The sequence below is a fragment of the Cryptococcus depauperatus genome, chromosome 5 (assembly GCF_001720195.1).
Source record: "Cryptococcus depauperatus CBS 7841 chromosome 5, complete sequence".
Taxonomy (NCBI): Eukaryota; Fungi; Basidiomycota; class Tremellomycetes; order Tremellales; family Cryptococcaceae; genus Cryptococcus; species Cryptococcus depauperatus.
This window is the reverse complement of record NC_089472.1, coordinates 369,116-386,873: the sequence shown is the minus strand read 5'-3', so window position 1 is coordinate 386,873 and position 17,758 is coordinate 369,116. Positions and strand designations below refer to the sequence as shown.

The following is a 17,758-nucleotide window of genomic DNA, read 5'->3' as shown; positions in this document are numbered from 1 at the left end:
GTTATGGCTCCCATCTTGATTAGCTTTGGGTTGCTAGACATGTCGACTTTCCACTGTTATAATCTGAAGCTATTACATAAAGTGGAATATAGGTTACCTCGGCATGACGACTGAGCATAAAACCTGTTCGTTTATGTTGAGTGCTTTTAGGGAATAGATCGTCGAAGCCTTTACGATACCCACATACATAATTTTACGCAAAGTTGAACTACAATAGATAGAACAACAAATTTTTACCATCTGACTAACAATGATTCCCCCACACAATCGTTCAACTTCATAATTAAAGAACTCTCCGAGATGTTAAAATAAAATACTGATGATTTTTTCGTATTTGCTTTCAGCCTTGAATCTTCCTCTGTCGAGCTCCTCCATCTCGTCAAGCTCTCGACGACCAGCATCAAAGTCAATCTGGTCAAGTGGGATCATCTTCGTCCCTTTGACAACCTTCCATCCAATCCAACATACCGCAAAAATAGGAAGAGCTAGCTATGTGATAAGTTGAAATGCATGTTTTAGTTTGGAAAACGTCACTCACTGATGTAAGCAGCAACAAAAGTTGATGTGTTCCAATTGCCTTTAAGGAAGACAGTGAAGCCGTTGAACTTTCCGCACCGTCAGCGCAGATACAGAAGAGAATCAATGTACATACCAAGATAATTACAAAGAAGAAGATGAAGCCATACCATGAAAGCCATGGCTGAAAGGGAGCCTTGTAAGGGAAATCGTCCCGACTGATACCTTGTTTCTTAAGACCGTAGTAGAATCGAAGGTAGGACAATAGAATAGCCCTAAAGTAATGTCAGCTTCTGATGTAGATGACGATGAGATCAACTGACCACCAAGTGATGATACAAGTAATGGCAGATAAAGTATACAGCCAGTTGAAAGCCACTTCAGCCTTCTTACCACCAGTGTTCATATACGCTAATAGTCCGAAAAGGCCAGTAACAACAACACACCAGATGGGAAGACCCTGTTTGGTACATTTTCTGAAAACTCTAGGCACCTGATTTTGTAAAGCAAGGGCATACAGAGTACGAGATGAAGCATAGAGATCAGAATTGCCTGCAGACCAAGCGGCAGTGAGGAGCACTGCGTTTATTATGGACGGAAGAGCATCAATACCAGCGTTTTTGATGGCAATGACAAAAGGAGAAGCGGCGGCATTGCCAGAACCGTTGAGGAGGTTAGGCTCAGTATAGGGTACAAGAACAGAGATGATAAAAGTGCCCATGACATAGAAGAAGAGAAGTCGAAAGAAAACTCGCTTAATAGCTCGAGGGACGGACTTTCGAGGGTTTTCTGCTTCACCTAAATTGATTGTTAGCAGAGTTTTCGATGAATAGTGGATCCGGCGGCGATGCTTCAAAAAACTCTTATCATGATACTCGCTGTACGTCACCACTTACCAAGAGTTGTTGCGATAATTTCTAGATGCTTGTGTTAATGCAACGTTGGTTTGTATCGCAATCATACTTACCAGTCCCATTAAAAGAAAAAGCAGCTTGCACAAAAACGTTCCAAAACGCCAAAAATTGACCCCAACGGCCCCCAATAACTGAATTACCTTTCTCAATGGTGATTTGCGCAAAAGCTCCAGGGTGGCGCCAATATCTGAAGCCAATAGCATCGTGATTCTGAGTCACACATCAGCTGAGTCCTTATAGAGATAATTGTGACTTCTTACTGGTCCGCCGCCGCACATGAGCACAATACCTAATATGATAAGGGCCACTATCGTGATAACTTTGATGGAAGAGAACCAAAATTCGGTTTCTATAAAATCTAAATCAGCAAAACAAACATGACAATGTTATTCTCAATCCAACGAAAAGCTCCCAGGTACCAATCTACCCGTGGCTTTTCCTGGCTCCTAGAAACAGGAAAGAACAAGCAGCAAATCATGGCTTACCACCATAAACCCTCGCTCCAAACAAGTTGACTACCCAGACGGCTATTAAACAGACGGTGATATAGACAGCCGCATTGGTCGTAGAATCCCAGTAAGAGATCACAATTGAGGCCGCTACCAATCTGTTTTATTCCATTCCATGAAAATTAGATAGAATACAATAGAGATTGGACCATTCATGAGCACAAATACCCCTTATGTAGCTCAACTCACTCTGTAGGGATAGTCATCGCATAGGAATACCAGTAGTTTAAACCCACTGCAAAACCCAAAGACGGATCAACGAAACGAGTAGCATAATGAGTGAACCCCCCTGCGACAGGGTATAGAGCAGCCATTTCACCCAGTGCCACCATCATGGAATATCTTTATGACGTATCAGTCTTGAACAGCTTCCAAAACCACCGACTTACACCATAGTTGACATGAGAATGTAACCCAACCATAATCCAACGGGGCCACCAGTGGCCAGCGCTGCCCCGGAGCCGACAAACAAACCAGTACCGATAGCACCTACCCGCCGTTAACAAAGCCACCGACAAGATCGTCAACTAACCTCCAAGCGCAATCATGGCCATGTGACGCTGCTTGAGCTGACGATGGACAGTCCCTTCCCCTGGGTGGATCGCAGCTACACAAGAACTGTCAAAAAACCCTCTGCTGTTCTTTCCAAAACTCACTGCCATCCAATCCGCCCTTCTCCCCATGAACAGCCGACACCACTGTATCAGCGACATCACCTGCTCCCTTATCGTACTCGAACGTAGCCTGCATCTTCTCCTCTGACCCGCCAGTATTGTCTTTTTCGGCGTATGTCGACATGATGAGTTATGATAGGATTCGAGATGGATTGTGAGTCGTTTAAAAACTTTTCCAGCCTTCCGTCCCGGATCTAAAAGTAGCCTCTAGGGATGACTCAATCTTCGTTTACACTTGCGGATATTGTGAGTAGCCTAATGTCCGATAATATGGCTCAATGTCAGTTCCAAGTCGAAGAGCGAGTTTCTCAACTTGCCAGGTTATATATAAGCCATCCGCGCTGTTCTCTCTATGCTCCCCTTGACCCTATGCACTTCACCCTTTCTGTTACCTCGCCCAATTGTGTTCCACCACTTTGTGTCTGCCGAAAGTCATTAGGGTTTTCTTATACTTGTAGATTCAGGTCATAGGATGGCGATAAATAAATAGAAACCATGTGGCGCATAAAAAAGGTGGAGGTCGCCGTCGGCATACCAGCAGCAGTAAGGGACTTTGCAGGTCCATCACTAGAAAGGTGACGTCACAACATGAGGGAAAGCTTGCTTGAATTTCCACTTCAACAGAGATGCCGTAAAAGGTTCTTGTCACTTGCTTGTCTGAGATTCTCCGCAGGCTCCATGGTGGTGGATCACAAGGGTATGGGTGATATGTGATGAGCAGCATAGATAAGCAATGGCTGTCGAGCGAGGACGATATCATATGGACCATTGCAGGCTTTGGTACGATCCATCTAGAAAGGTATGTAAATGTTAGTGTTGCTAGAATCAAAGAAGCGATACTGACATATCATGTCATATTGCAGGAGGAAATATGCATACCATACATGTCTCAAAACAGGTAGATGTACAAGTTTGTCGCTCGAACCACTGCCCGCTGGCCCTGCTGTGCTGCGACTAGATGCAACGAAACCCAACAAGAATCATGTAGGTATCTCTTGAATAGCCCTAGGACCTGATGGATTCGCCAACAGAATCAATCTCTCCTAGACTTAGTACCATCGCCTTTGCCCCTGGCTGTGATCCGGCCATGCCCTCCCAACCTATCGAATCATTATGGCTGGGCCCCGCTGATAACCCACTACCGCTTGTAGAGTTGCTACCTGAATGGGGGCCCACATAGTCTCGTTTCAAATCCATTGCCACGTGCGAGCTCAATCCAATTTCGCGGAGACGTTCGGTAGTAGTACCCTTGTCAAGATCGAAGATCATCATGGAATCTGGATGGTGATGTGCAAGGACTGAACTAGATTGGGAGTAGACAGCTGTAGAGGCGAACGTTTGGGGTTCATGAGATTGATGCGTGAAGTCATTGTTGGTCACTTGGCGACCCAAAGTCTCTTCTTCAATGTGCTGCATCAGTTTTTCAACCATGACCAAATGACGATATGCCATGGAGAAACGGGTGGTCATTGCGATGAGTGTCATTCTATACTGCTAATTAGTTTTTCCATCATGTCGCTAAAACCGGCAGTCACCAACTTGAGGACAGATACCTCTGAGTGATAGATAAGTGCAGACGCTTGGTCATTATTTTCTAGAGCCTGCCGGTAGAAAAGAAGCAAGGTCCGCGCAACAACAAACAGATAGCTATATCATTGGCCATGAGTTTCGTTCTATCACTCGAATACTAGGTCTTACACTACAACATTATCAGATATCAGGTTTAAAACGACTAAAAAACTTACAAGATGTTATCGGGACAACAACACAAGAAACATCGGCACTACTGCTGATAATCATATAGACAATATTCAGACATGCCCTCGATTCCGTCAACAATCTCTGAGCAGAGCTGCAAGTTGCGTTCGTGACATCGGCAAACGGCTCATGTAGTTGAATTGCTGCAATATGGGGTACAAGATGAGCGCTCTGTATATCTGTTCAGTGGTGTACATATTGTTAAGAAGATCAGACACACAATGAGGTCAGCATCGATGCTTTTTAAATGACCCTTCATATGTTGTACTGGATCGCGCAATGAATGTGGGAATGCCAGGCTATGCAAACATAACAGATGAGCCTAGCTAGCTGCCGTACTGCTCTAAGCTTACAGAAACAATGCGATGTCCTTTTCAATCTGATGGAACTCTGGCAGACTATTCGCCAAAAGTCTGTCTCCGGCTTCCATACTTCTGAACTTGCGTAAAAATTTGCATACCCTTCCAAGAAGTATTTCGCTTTTGATGAACATTACAAAGCTGTCTTGAACCGGATGACTGCAAGGTGGCGGGGACATCAGATCAAGATTAGCAATTAAGAGACCTACTTGTAGAATATGTCTGGAGAGCTGTATGTTTGAGTATTTTCCGTTATTTGACTCTGCGCACCATCAGCACCAATGCATAAGAGAAAATTTTTGATACACACCTCCTTGTCAAACTCTGAGCTAGGGCCCGGCAATCTTGCAGTCTACTGTCATGAGCATAAATCGAAAAAGCAGAGAGCGGACAAGAGATAGACCTACCAATTCATCGTAAGGCATTGAGCCAACCCAACCAGACGAAGCCGAAGTCGTCACATCATAACATAATGCATAGTATATCGTTGCTCTCCTTTCTTCCCTCTCCGCATCATTTTCTGGAGGCCCGAGGATGGATCGACGAATGTTTGGAACAGCATGCGTGTCTGATGGTTGATGTTGATGAAGACCCAAACCGACACAAAGGCGAATCTCGGTACCCGTCATAACCCAGCCTTCCATCCACCTACAACCTTGTTAACAATTTGCTTCTAGAATTCGGTTTAAAAGAGACCATACCGAGAATTTGCTTGTGTCCAGTGACTCAAAATGATCTGGATGCGTTTGTCATTGGTTTGATCCGGATTTGCTACATAGCTGAAACTTACCAAGGCTTGAGCAAATTCAAACAAACCTCGAGCACTAACATGATTATACTTTATAAACTTCATCGCATACATGGCATTTCTTTCCGAAAAACACCATTCATCTTCGGGCTCTTGACCAGTGCAGCCTCTACCTCCTACGTTTCTTGAATCTTCAGTCAACTTTTCTATACCATCTTGGACAGAACGGACTGTGACTGCAGCAGAGTATCGAGCAGCACAAGCGCAAATGGCATGGAGAAGAGCTCTCTGAGGAAAATCCGAGTGAGTAGGGGGAAGTGCCAGACGAGTAAGAAAAGATTGGCGATGGATAATCCTAGGAACTGATGGAACCATAGTGAAGAACGTGTCGACGCTGAAACAATGTCAGCTGCTTATGCTGTGGGAGATGGACGTAGTACTTACAGATGGTCAAGCATAGCAGGGGAAGGAAGCGATGGAGGCCATCCCGGCCATAGCATGCCGAGAACAGTTGAGCCCATCTTGCCAGCTTCCGCATCTAAAGGTAATGTTTCCAACGATGATTTCGCTCGCAGTGAATCACCTTCATAGGCATTTGTAGAATCCCGCATGATATCGTCGTGCGAAGTCGAAAGTCGTGAAGTGTCAAGTTGAAAAGAGGGAGTAAGATCATGATGTTTCGGTTCATTGTCAAGACTTGGAAAAGTCTGCAAAGAAGTCTGTGAAACCCCAGTCCACGCAGAGAAATTAGAAATGGAAGTAGAGTTTGGATTCAAAATGGGATCGACAGGATAAGTGAAGCTAGTTGATAAATCACTGGTGATCGAGGGCAAACTGTGGTCTGATTCATTTTTGAGTGCCTTTTGAAGATTTGCTACATGGATATGTTAGATGGTAACAGTGTGTGCCTCCTAACAACGACACGAACCAACTTGCTTCTCCAACTCTCTGATTGTCTCTCTTTGCTCTCGGTCTTGATCTGTAGCAGATGTTTTCGTTTCAGGTGCTTTTCTTTTAGCAGTTCGAACCGACGCATCATGCGGTTCGCGAGATTTGTTCTCTTCCGTGTCATTGATTGCGTCTGCATAGTCGCATTGAACTCCCTTGCCATCTCTTTCCTCGTCTGGGCAGGTACGAGCGAGAAAATGATAGCTTCGGACGCATGAAGAGCAATGTGGTCGATCAGCGTCGCATTTGATACGCCTCTTTTTGCACTGCGCACATGCTTGACCTCGCTAATGAACAAGAATTGACGTCAATTAGCACATAATTTGTAAACGACAAAAGCCTTCACCTTGAGTTGGTCGTGAGAGCGAATGATTTTCCGTTGCGATTTCTCTTGCAAAACGCTTGATGAGGAGTCGTAAGTAGCTTTTGACATTGTCAAATTTATAACGACCTCGGTGACATAACCAATGTTTGGTTCACCTTACTAGCACCGTCCCATTGAAAATAACTACAAGACCGAGTTTATCAGCACCCTGGCACCTCGGTAATCTTTCCCACAAACAAAACAATCCGTCACGTAAATTCCACGTCATCATTATTGATAAGCCAACGGTTATCGCTAAATCCACTGCACCAAATGTAATGACACTGGGACAAATATAGCAAAGCGTTACCTACAATGCCTTCTACAAGAGGAATAGGAAAGCAACAGCCAGCACCAGCACCAGCGCTGGTTCCACAGGACTATCCGGGACTGGCGGATGGCAGGGGAATGGTTGAGGAGCAATGGAACGCCTGTCGAGAAATGCTGGAGGCCGTGTACGAGGCAAGAGAACAAGAGTAGGCGAAGCTTTTCGCTTGATAGTCGCGTCTTTTGCCTGACAAATACGCGTCTTTGTCGTAGCCGGGATATTGCAGAGATATTCCAAGATCTGCCAGACAGAGAAGACTTTCCGGATTACTATGTGGCGATTCCCGAGCCAGAATGCTTGAATCATATATCTGTGAGTTTCAAAAATCGGTTTGCGATGAGAAGAAAGAGAAAGAGAAAGAAGGAAAGAATGGGAGTAAATCGTTGATGGTTGGTTTTCAGGCCGAGCTCGCGGCTCAAGCGTACTCAAGACCCGAGGATTTCTTTAAGCAACTTCATCTTGTCTTTCTCAACGCAAAACATTGTAAGTCTTCTGCATCTCGCAATGAGCTGACGGCCAGATAACGAAGAAGGATCAACTGTTCATAGCGACGCAAAGACTCTAGAAGAACGGATATTAAGAGATTGGGCTGCAAGGGGACAAGCTGGAGTGTTTCCTCATACTGATCCATATTACAACCTTCCCGCCAAACCTAGAAGAGGAAGACCTCCTGGAAGACGTTCGTTAGCAGGCATCAGACGACAGCCAAGTCCTGTGTATGGGCCATCCCAACTGTCTGTCTCTCAGCAAGCTGCAGCGACTGACTCGTCATTATTTATTCACCTTGCGCCTCTACCGTCAGGAGCCTTGTCCAGTTCTACGCAGAGAAACATGGCTATACCTGTGTTGACCCAACCCACTCCAAACCCGGCGAGAATGGCCCAGCATGAAGCAGACTTGGCAATCGTTGCTGCCCTAGATGCAACATTGCCAAGGTGGGAAGGTCCGAAAGATGTATTGCCAGGCAACTCGTCCCCTGGCGGAGTTTCTGGAAGTGGCTGGTTGGGTGAGGGGCAGCCAGAGTACGCAACGCAAATAGGCCAAACCAATCAACCGGCAGACACAATACGGACCATAATCAAGGCGGTGGGAGGTTATAGAGATTTCAGGTGATTGTTTTGGTGTTTGATTGGAGAGATGCTAAAAGATTTTAGAAATAATCGGCTTGCTGAAGTTCTTGATGTTCTTCCCGACACCGCCGATATTCCTTATCTATCTTTCAATGTAAGTGACAAATGGTATCATTCTAGCTAAATAAGCAGTATTCGCTCTCTTTTTCAAAAGTTGTTGCGACGTCCGACGCAGGGCGGTATGGGTCCCTTCGAGACTTTGATATGGATATGACACGTCTCTTTGAGAAAGCTAGGAGATGGTATCACGATGGGACTCTTGAATACGGAGATGTTTTAGTGCTGCAGAGGTTGTACAACGCTCTCACTTCTCCTATACCCTTATCATTGCCTTCTTCCGGTATTCCAGCTCCCTCTACAACATTCTTTGCTTCCATTCCCGCTGGGCCTGGTAACGCGCGCTCTCTGCACGAAGCCAACCAAGAGATTAAAGCTGGCGCTGTAGAGGAGCAAGTTGGACATGGGATTACAACATTTAGAGTAGGTACAAAGGATAGAATTTTCACAGAAGAAGCACGACATAAAGGCCAATCTTTCAGGCTTGGTAAGTTCCTGTCTTGAAAGACAAAGCTTATGCAAAGGTGACTACGTTCATCTCATTAACCCTGATGATGCGACAAAACCTATCGTTGGTCAAATATTCAAAACGTTCGTACCTACCAAAGGAAACAGGACACACTACGTATCTGTTTGTTGGTATTATCGGCCTGAACAGACTGTTCATGCCTCCGATCAAATGTTTTACGAGCGCGAGGTGTTCAAGACTGGACAGTTTTGCGATCACCAGGTCGAAGACGTTCTCGAAAAGATATCGGTACAATTCTTCGTCAAGTATGTGCGAGGACGGCCTAGGGAAGGGGAATTCTATCCCGGATGGCCAATTTGTAAGTCATATCTGACTCTGTCTTGTGCTAACGTACAGATGTTTGCAACTCGCGATTCAACCATCGAGATTACAATATCGTAAGAATCAAGAATTGGAATAGTTGTATACCAGAGGTACGGAGTTTTATGCGTCGAAACAACCGCTAACTGGAAATATACCAGGAGTTGAGACAAACTGACTTCATGTCTGTCATTCCATTCGAACGCATCATTGAACCACGCACAGTTCCATCTCCTCTGACACAAGGTGTACAAGGACCAGGTTTCTTTGGCGAGCCCAAAAAGATACTGGGAGGAAGTGCGCAGGACGAAGACGACGACGACGATGATGATAAACTGCGGAAGCGACCCACTAGGATGATGACACAACCTCCAACGCCTGCGGCACACACTCCTACTACATATAGCGGACTTGCATTATCTACCACACTACCCCATTCCATACCTAAGACCCTTACTCCCAATTATCAAATGGCAACCAAGCAACGACCAATCCAAGCTCCAAGATCTGTGCCAACTCAGACAGGAAGAACATTTAACGCAGTCATGAGTAGCCAGCAAGCCCTGGACCAAGTGATAGCCAAGGAGATGCTGCCGGATGTCACTTGTGAGTCAATTTACAGATTGAAGGTGCCTAGACTGAATCTAGAAGCTCGATTGTTCCCTCGCGATGCTCGCGGGCAAGTTCTATGGTTCTCCGGCCCGCCCCTTGCGCCTGGCTCAGTGTCAGTTCCCCAACCTCTGTTCCACTCTCTGGAGTATTTGGATTGCCAGTGTAAAAGGAAAATGGGAGAGGAATGGACGCATCGAAAGAAGAAGAGTACGCAGAGAGACACGTTCTTGCCAGACGAAGCAGATGACCAAGATGATGCTACCTGGTGGGCGGAGGGTCAGAGTAAGGAAGAGCTTCTGGAGAGTTTGAAAGCAGTCATAGATGGAGTGTGATGATGAAGGCAAATTAGGGTTGTACTCGCTATAATGTATGATTTCAGGACTCAAGCAGATAATTGCAAAATTGACAGACAGGGTTGATTACAGATGAGTGACCTCCACCCGGCTGGCGGCTATTTGTTCAAATACATTTCCACATTTTCCCGCGAATTCAACTTGAATCACCACAAATCCAAAAGCTCCATGGTTCGAATCGCGCTTGCCCAAACCAATCCCATATCAGCACCTGCAGGCCCTCCAGCATTGGAAAAGCCTCATTCTACTTCTCCCTTTCCAACTCTTGACCAAAATCTCATCAATGCAGTCAAAGTCGTCGAGCGTGCTGTATCTGAACAGGCTGATGTAGTTGTCTTTCCCGAGTACTTCTTACAGGGCCTTGTGAATGAGAACAGACAGGTAAGCATTGATGCTTTTGAACTTGGCTCACTGCTGCCTAGTATCTCACATTTCCGTCCAATTTTCTCCTCAAGTTTCTAGCAAGCCTTGCCGAGACTCACAGGCTCTGCCTCGTTGGGACTATAGTACACGGGTCTAGAGATAACGGCCCTCAGTTCCCAGATGCGGATCCCTTCTCTCATATACCTCTCCAATCTGGAAAGACACTGTCCAAGATTACTCCTCAACAACTGGAATGGGCCAAATATCTAGAGCAACACCCTTTGTCTGCCGAAGAAGGGTTGAATCCCACCTCCAAAAATACTGCTTTCTTCATCAATGAACAAGGAAGCGTCCAAGGGTGTTATGAGAAACAAAACCTATGGCATCCCGAGCGGTAAGCCTCAGTACATAAACGAACGGGTGTGGCTAAAGCGGTTGCAGAGACTACCTCGCCCCAGGCGTCGAGCCGCGCCAGGTTTTTCAGACTCAATGGGGTAAAGCAGGGCTGTTGATCTGTAAGCCGACTGTTTCAGAAAGCAAACAGGTCTGATCCGTTAGGTTGGGATATGTCTCATCCGTCTGCGGCTCAAGAGCTTGCCAATCTTGGGGCAGACATCATCTTTGCTCCCACATACTGGATGTCAACCGATAGCGAACCACTGATTCACAAGCACCCTCATCCAGCTGATTATGAGTCTTCAGTTGTCTCTGCTCTCTGCCTTACCCGAGCTTTTGAGACTGAAACGGTTTGGATCATGTGTAATGCCGGAGGAGATCCAATGCTAGGGTTTATGGGAGGAAGCGGTGTCTGGGCGCCTTTGAGAGGCAGAATTGAAGGCTGTGGAGTGGAACCAGAGGTCAAGACAGTCGATGTGGATCTTGGTTTGCTCAAGGTAAGAAAAGACATGCTGAATAAACCGTATGGTGCTGAAGATAGTCAGGATGCGAGACAGACGTACAAGATCAGAGAGGATTGGAGTAGGAAGCAGGCTACATAGCCATGCAGTTTCCAAGCAGAGCAAGCTGTTATGTGTACATTCTGTGTTTACAGGATTGTATGTTGATGGATAAGAAGTAAAAAGTAGTTTGTTATATGAATGGTGTAATTACTGTTATTAATCTCGGCTATTACTAGTTTGACCTTTGGCGATTCGGCGTATTTGATTAGGTTACATTTATCTTTCTTTTATCAATAAGATAATTTTAACAATTATAAAACATACAAAATTGGCTTGTTGTACACTCTGAAGGTGCCTGCAAGAGCCTCAAACGTGATGAGCAATCCTCTTGGGATGTTGTAGTCAGAAAGCTGGTCAAGTCTGGGCTATAGATGAATCAAAAAGATATAAAAGAGCTGGCGAAACCAGATCGAAACAAGATTACCATTGATTGACCTTCAAAGATTACTCTGTACGCTTACTTGAACAACAGCGAGGCGCCACGTTCAAAGTAATTAATCTTGTTTTGAGAATAGTGGATACGTTCTGATATGAACTTTTAGGCTTTGGACGCCATCGATAACTATAAGATTCTCTCTGTCGCACGCAACACCGAGAGCGAAAAATCTAAAAAGCTTGCTCAAATGCCCAACGTCATGGTTGTCAAAGGTGAAATTAGTGACCATTCGCAACTTTTCAAGGAGACGGTATATGGCATCTTCATACTGGTTGGATTCATCGCACAAACTGCTGTAAATGCTGGCAAGTGCTACATTTACTATCGATAACCGGGAAGTAAATTGATGAGAGCTGTAGCCAAGCGACTTTTCGACGACGGTGTAACAACATCCAACACGTCGTTCTCTCGGGGGTGAATTTCTGCGGCCATCTACTGTATGTCAATCAAGCCCAATCAATCCTTAACTTCATCATCTGGCATTCGCTGATATATGACACAGTTTGGATGGAAAGAGGCTAGTTGAAGATTATTTCAGGAATCGTTCCATGAATTGGATAATCATCCGACCTACGACTGTTGTGGAAATCTGTACATGCCCACGTACAAGAATATCATCACAGTTACGTGGTGCAAGACAATTCATTATAAATGGATTGCCACCAAAGATTTGGGCAGAATTATTGCTGAGGTATTCGAGCATCCGGAGAAGTATGCAAATCGGGCACTCCATGTAGCAGGAGCTTCTATGACGCCCAATGAACATGTAGAGTCTAAAAAGAAGTCACTGGCGAGACTCTTGATGTTATCGAACCACCAAGTTTCCTCCTGAATACCAAAGCACAATGAAAGTGAGCATCATAAGCGACATGTAATAGTACAATGTATTGATGGCTATTATAGTTTTTTAATCATTATGAGTTTGATCCGGAAAATTGAGAGACATGTCCTTGGTTGATGGACTTGAGAACTTGATTGAAGCAATCCTCTTTTGCAAAACAGTAAGAAATGCGGATTACCGGATGAATCTGTCGAGAACAACGTGCTGAGTGTCGAGGAAATGTATCGAGGACAATGTGTAGTGGAAACACTATTATACATACCCCGTACCACACATATTTTACATCCCTAAGGCTGTACTTAGTTAGCATATATAGACATATCCTTGTCTCTGGTTCTCTTTACCGCTTTGCACAAGCTAAAGAGCAACCAGTCTCGGTTTGGTCCATTACATTAGAATCATAATGTCATATATTGAATAGCTCTATATAAGACTTAATATAACGTGATATATAAAAGTATGAGGCTAAAAATGATAATGTCTACACATATGCAAAATGAAGCAATGGACCATTGTGTCATAACCATAAAGCCCTTTTAAAAGCATAGTCCATTTTAGCCAACAGAGACGTTGATGACTCTGCTTCAGTAAGACTGTTAGAACGTCAGCGTTACGTTAAAGAAACATTGCTTGACATTACTAACCTTACAATGTCCTTTTCCACGACCATGTCGTCCTTTTTACAGGCTTGTACAATCTGTTTAACGACTTGATCGACCAACTCCTGACAAGACTCATCTACTCCCGTCTGCCCTGGCAAGGCTTTAAACGCAAAATACTCTGTCATATTTGGGTTTATCGCTGCATGCTCGACAGAGGGAAGAGGTGTGGAAGCGGGATGTGGAAGTGGAGCTGCCTTATTACGGAGTGAGTAGGTGCTATAGCGCGTTGATTCATCTGCAGGAGAAAAAACGAGTATAAAGCCCGCATTCTCTCTTGGGTCACGACTTGCTTCTTGAAGAGTAGATAATATGTACGCTCCCTTTTGAATCGACGTGATTGATGCGAGCGGAATGCGAGTAAATTCCATTACTTTTTCAAGGGTGTAGTTGAAAGAGACAACATATATAGCTTTTTGAGTCTACAAGGCAACTTTAGTCTGTGTTACCAAGGCCCGACATTGACAAACCATGAGCATTATTTTTTCTTCCAAAACTGAGCTGATTTTCACGCTTCTAGCTTCGGGAGACAGAAATATCCATCCTGCAATTCGGTCTTCCCCATCACTCAACACTCTAGCTGCACAGGTCTCAACTGCAAGAGGTCAGTATACTGGTATCTTACAACTCAAAGGGAATACTCACTTGCAACAGATCTAATCCTATCCAGCTTGACAACGCTGGCAGCATCGACACTCGTCAAGGTCTCTAAGAACTCGCCAAAGACCGTAAGGTTTCGATGGCCTAAGAAAAAGGATATGACAGTTTGAGCGAAAAAGTCTGAAACAGCGCCGTAAAACATCCGACTGATAGAGCTGACACCATCATGGAGCTTGCCGTTCATCAGTAATGTGTGAGGATGAACCGACTTGATGTGACTCACCATTCCCGACAGATCTCGTTTGCCCGTTCTAACAAAATCTCCCTTCAGCGCAGAGGTGTGGGCATAACACAAACTGATCATGTCTCCATTATTGGCCCATACGTCATTGAAGACTGACTCGACAGCAGAATCATTAATGCCAAGTCCAAGTTGCATGAGCATTGTGGTGAGAACACGTCGGGCAATAGCAGATTGTACGACATTTGTACGATCAAGACAATCAATACAGCTGACCTTGTCAGCGGCAATGTTGCTCAACCCATGTAGCTTACTTGGTTCTGAAGGCGCCTTGCTGTCCTCGTATGGCTTCTCCTTGCAGCGTCCATAAGTAGCCCATGGAATCAAAATCAAGAGAATCCATGAGTTCCGAAATATTCTCCCATTTCATGCCATGGCATTTTGCGTGGAAATCGAATTCGACATACTCAAGATCCTTGCGTTCTAGATGATCTACTAGATCCTTGTATCCTTTTGTGATGACCGCCTCTTTACCGTCTTGTTCTGACAGGTTGACAATAGTCTAAACGGGTTTAGATCCAGTCTTGTATGGGGGATAATGAACTCACAATAGGCCCATAGCGTGTCACCAAGTCATTGAAATGAAGATTGGCCACTGCGCAGGTCTTGTCTACTGGCTCCTCTAGTACGGGAGGAGGCTTCATTGAATATGGGCTTTGAGACCAACGAAGAGGGATTGAGCCCCTGACTTGAGTGAAGCTGAAGATGGAGGATTTGTCCTCAACCTGAGAAATGATAAGGTACACTTCATTGAAGAAAACGAATACCACTGACCCGTGATTTGACAATCATCTCTGTCTCGACCATATTCGCCACATGGCCTTCATCATCAATACCTCTCCTCTGATACCTCAGCCCAGCTCTGTCTCGGCTTCTCCTAGAGATAACCGCTAGATTTATAGGTACAGAGCCCAGAGATATTTCAGGATCCAACGGATTGGATGGTATGGGAATACTGAATGTGGCTGATTGAACCCAGCCTTGCATGACGGGAAGAACGTAGGAATGAAGTCCAAGATCGATGAAATCTTTCATGAGCCACTCATTCCAGAAAAACCTTTTGTCTACTCTTCGCCAAAGAGGCACATGAACATCGGGCTCCGTAAAGTCATCTTCGGCAGGCGGATAGGCGACGTGAGGCAGGCTGGAACCAGAGGATGGAAACAGGGAGCCATCTTTGCTGATGAGATCGGCGAGGACAGCGTTGGATGTCTGTCGTTGCGCAACAAGTTCCCGTTTGTACTGGATGGTGTGTGTGAGGTCATAGTCGTATGCAAAGAAGAACCCTATGCTGAACTCTCTCATGATCTGTCGGACAATCTTGTCTTCCAATTCTTGACGCCGAGGAGGCTCGACTGCAGCCGTCATGTTCTGTTTTTTGCGTAACTTGGGCATAAACCTCGCCCATGGTCTTTTTTTGGTGACCATTGGCGTTTCATCGGCTTCTGGGACACCTTCGCCTTCTGAAGAAGATGATGCAAAGTTATTCTCTTCTTCTGCAATCACTGTGCCGGCGCCGCCAATGGGTATAGCCAAGTTCCACCGTGTTTTCGGTCTCGGTCTACGTGACTCTTGGATCGCAAGGAGCTTTTTGATGACACTCGAGGCAGAAGCGAATTCGAGAGGGATCGAATGAACATCTCCCAATGAAAAGACCTCATGTGAAGACTCATTGTCATCGTGAGGAGGGAAGAGCGGCACACCTGTTCGTGGCAAAAATACAAACAGGTATGCAGCTATAGATGATGCTGGTAAGCCTTCTGCCACCGTCTATACACCTACCATCCCAGAGCCTTGCTATGCCTATTATGCCACCGAGAACCAATTCGCCTGGAATGCCTCCTTCTACCGGTTCGATCTCGCCCCTCACACCCCAATGGATGAGCAGCCCTTGGCCGCCTTCGGGCGATAGGGCGAGGCCGTCTTCATGTACAGATAGGAATAGACGACGGTATATGTATGGAGGCAGAGGAGGTACTCTTAGTTTGGGTGGAAGCGTTGCTTGCGACATAACGTTTGGTTTGACAAAAAAACAAGTTGTCATTTAATCATCGTAACGACAATACAAACCTCCACCTCCACCTCCACCTCAAGCAAAGTACAAAAGCCACGACCACAGTCATTTCTTTTTCTCTAATGTTTCAACATGATGAAAATACCCAACTCTTCTCACATAGAATATGTGTACCGGGTATTAGCAGAGAGAGAGGCGCTTAGGAGGAGATCTGCTTCTCTACCCAAGTCTCACCCAGAGCAGCAGTTTTACGCGGTAGATAATTCTTGCCAACACAGAAAAGACAATCGATACGCCAACATCTTGGCCTATGATCGTACGGCAGTCAAAGTAAAAGGCAAATACCTAAACGCAAACGTGGTAGAGGACGGCAAGGGCGGAATGTGGATAGCTGCTCAGGTAAGCAGCAGGTCAACCATACTGCTTGGGAAAGGCTCATATCGTCTACAGGCACCTCTTCCACAAACCTTTGACACTTTTTTCAAAGCCATCTACACGGGAGCAGCAACAGGAAGAAAGCCGAGAGATGTTCTTCTGGTACAGCTCACGGGCTTTGAGGAACGCGGTATCGTCAAGGCAGACCCATACATGTGGGTAAACGCAATGCGCAATCGATAGCCAAGCTGACATGACAAAGGAGCCACAAGATGAAGGATTTAGGGCTACATATCTCTCCATCTAAAAGGCTCGAGGAGCTATCGAGTGTCATGACGGAGATAACGTTGGAAGGCGACCGGCAGGTTGCCGTCCATCATTATCACTTTGATGCTTGGCCTGATCATGGCGTTCCAAAAGGTTCAGCTGTACGGGCTTTGAAAGCGCTGGTGGAGGAGATTGAAGACAAAAGAAAGACATTGGGATGCGAGGTATGGGTGCATTGGTGAGTTTGAGTCCTCTTGCACAGTTGTTGACACCGTCAGTTCGGCTGGCATTGGACGGACCATGACGTTTATCGCCCTTTCTTCTCTCCTCAACCCTGGCGAACCTCATCTACCATCTCTGGTGGGACCCCTTCCTCGAGACTTGCAGGACGATAGAGTCGCTCGCACGGTGGACACGATCCGCGAGTGTCGAGGCGTTCCCGTCCAAACCATGGAACAGTTGCGCTTGATATACGACATGCAGGGTGTTTTGTAACATGGGAGATGTGAATTCTGCTACTGCCATGGGTGTTTGGATCACGTGACTTGGAGAAGATTCAGCACGTTTTCTTTCCATCGTTCGTGTTGTGATTAGATACCAACCGTTGTATAACAAGCACTCGGATGAAGAGGTCACCATGATGCAAGCGGATGGCATTGTGATTTGTTGTATCCTCTGTAGTAACCAGAGGATTACCGTTCTAGTTAGGGTCAAGTTTTTTGCTATATACTGGGACAGCTTTTCTCGGGTTTTACTCTATGTTTTCATGTCTATGTGCTGTGGTCAGGCCCAAGCCGTGAAGGAAAGAAGGCTGCTGTAAGTGCGTCAGTACTTTACACTGCGA

The 17,758-nt window shown here is 45.5% G+C and overlaps 6 protein-coding genes across 6 annotated transcripts; 3 read left to right on the top strand and 3 right to left on the bottom strand.

Moving 5' to 3' along the window:
* Nucleotides 1-303: 303 nt before the first annotated feature.
* On the bottom strand, nucleotides 304-2,737 carry L203_104292 (uncharacterized protein; the record flags this gene model as incomplete). The annotated part of the gene is made up of 12 exons (XM_066213679.1): nucleotides 304-485; nucleotides 539-605; nucleotides 653-791; nucleotides 840-1,314; nucleotides 1,413-1,433; nucleotides 1,484-1,640; nucleotides 1,691-1,779; nucleotides 1,916-2,037; nucleotides 2,129-2,281; nucleotides 2,329-2,428; nucleotides 2,472-2,546; nucleotides 2,596-2,737. 12 exons carry the CDS (start codon nucleotides 2,735-2,737, stop codon nucleotides 304-306), a joined length of 1,722 nt encoding a protein of 573 aa, XP_066069776.1.
* An 881-nt stretch (nucleotides 2,738-3,618) lies between these two features.
* L203_104291 (uncharacterized protein) lies at nucleotides 3,619-6,859 on the bottom strand (the record flags this gene model as incomplete). The annotated part of the gene is made up of 13 exons (XM_066213678.1): nucleotides 3,619-4,099; nucleotides 4,153-4,260; nucleotides 4,355-4,542; nucleotides 4,592-4,670; nucleotides 4,725-4,889; nucleotides 4,940-4,992; nucleotides 5,041-5,082; nucleotides 5,138-5,378; nucleotides 5,432-5,466; nucleotides 5,521-5,872; nucleotides 5,923-6,352; nucleotides 6,407-6,713; nucleotides 6,773-6,859. The coding sequence occupies 13 exons, from the start codon at nucleotides 6,857-6,859 to the stop codon at nucleotides 3,619-3,621; spliced, it is 2,568 nt and encodes an 855-aa protein (XP_066069775.1).
* Nucleotides 6,860-7,105: 246 nt separating this feature from the next.
* On the top strand, nucleotides 7,106-10,078 carry L203_104290 (uncharacterized protein; the record flags this gene model as incomplete). Its single annotated transcript, XM_066213677.1, has 10 exons — nucleotides 7,106-7,266; nucleotides 7,331-7,430; nucleotides 7,520-7,601; nucleotides 7,702-8,227; nucleotides 8,273-8,342; nucleotides 8,537-8,728; nucleotides 8,775-9,079; nucleotides 9,235-9,247; nucleotides 9,296-9,740; nucleotides 9,786-10,078. 10 exons carry the CDS (start codon nucleotides 7,106-7,108, stop codon nucleotides 10,076-10,078), a joined length of 2,187 nt encoding a protein of 728 aa, XP_066069774.1.
* Nucleotides 10,079-10,267: 189 nt separating this feature from the next.
* Nucleotides 10,268-12,188, top strand: L203_104289 (uncharacterized protein; the record flags this gene model as incomplete). Its single annotated transcript, XM_066213676.1, has 7 exons — nucleotides 10,268-10,462; nucleotides 10,522-10,856; nucleotides 10,904-10,977; nucleotides 11,021-11,355; nucleotides 11,404-11,440; nucleotides 11,865-11,911; nucleotides 11,964-12,188. The coding sequence occupies 7 exons, from the start codon at nucleotides 10,268-10,270 to the stop codon at nucleotides 12,186-12,188; spliced, it is 1,248 nt and encodes a 415-aa protein (XP_066069773.1).
* Nucleotides 12,189-13,215: 1,027 nt separating this feature from the next.
* L203_104288 (uncharacterized protein) lies at nucleotides 13,216-16,269 on the bottom strand (the record flags this gene model as incomplete). Its single annotated transcript, XM_066213675.1, has 9 exons — nucleotides 13,216-13,291; nucleotides 13,343-13,779; nucleotides 13,828-13,952; nucleotides 14,003-14,189; nucleotides 14,241-14,469; nucleotides 14,513-14,760; nucleotides 14,807-14,983; nucleotides 15,033-15,994; nucleotides 16,041-16,269. The coding sequence occupies 9 exons, from the start codon at nucleotides 16,267-16,269 to the stop codon at nucleotides 13,216-13,218; spliced, it is 2,670 nt and encodes an 889-aa protein (XP_066069772.1).
* A 135-nt stretch (nucleotides 16,270-16,404) lies between these two features.
* L203_104287 (receptor-type tyrosine-protein phosphatase beta) lies at nucleotides 16,405-17,309 on the top strand (the record flags this gene model as incomplete). Its single annotated transcript, XM_066213674.1, has 4 exons — nucleotides 16,405-16,671; nucleotides 16,723-16,862; nucleotides 16,910-17,138; nucleotides 17,193-17,309. 4 exons carry the CDS (start codon nucleotides 16,405-16,407, stop codon nucleotides 17,307-17,309), a joined length of 753 nt encoding a protein of 250 aa, XP_066069771.1.
* Between the last annotated feature and the right edge of the window lie 449 nt (nucleotides 17,310-17,758).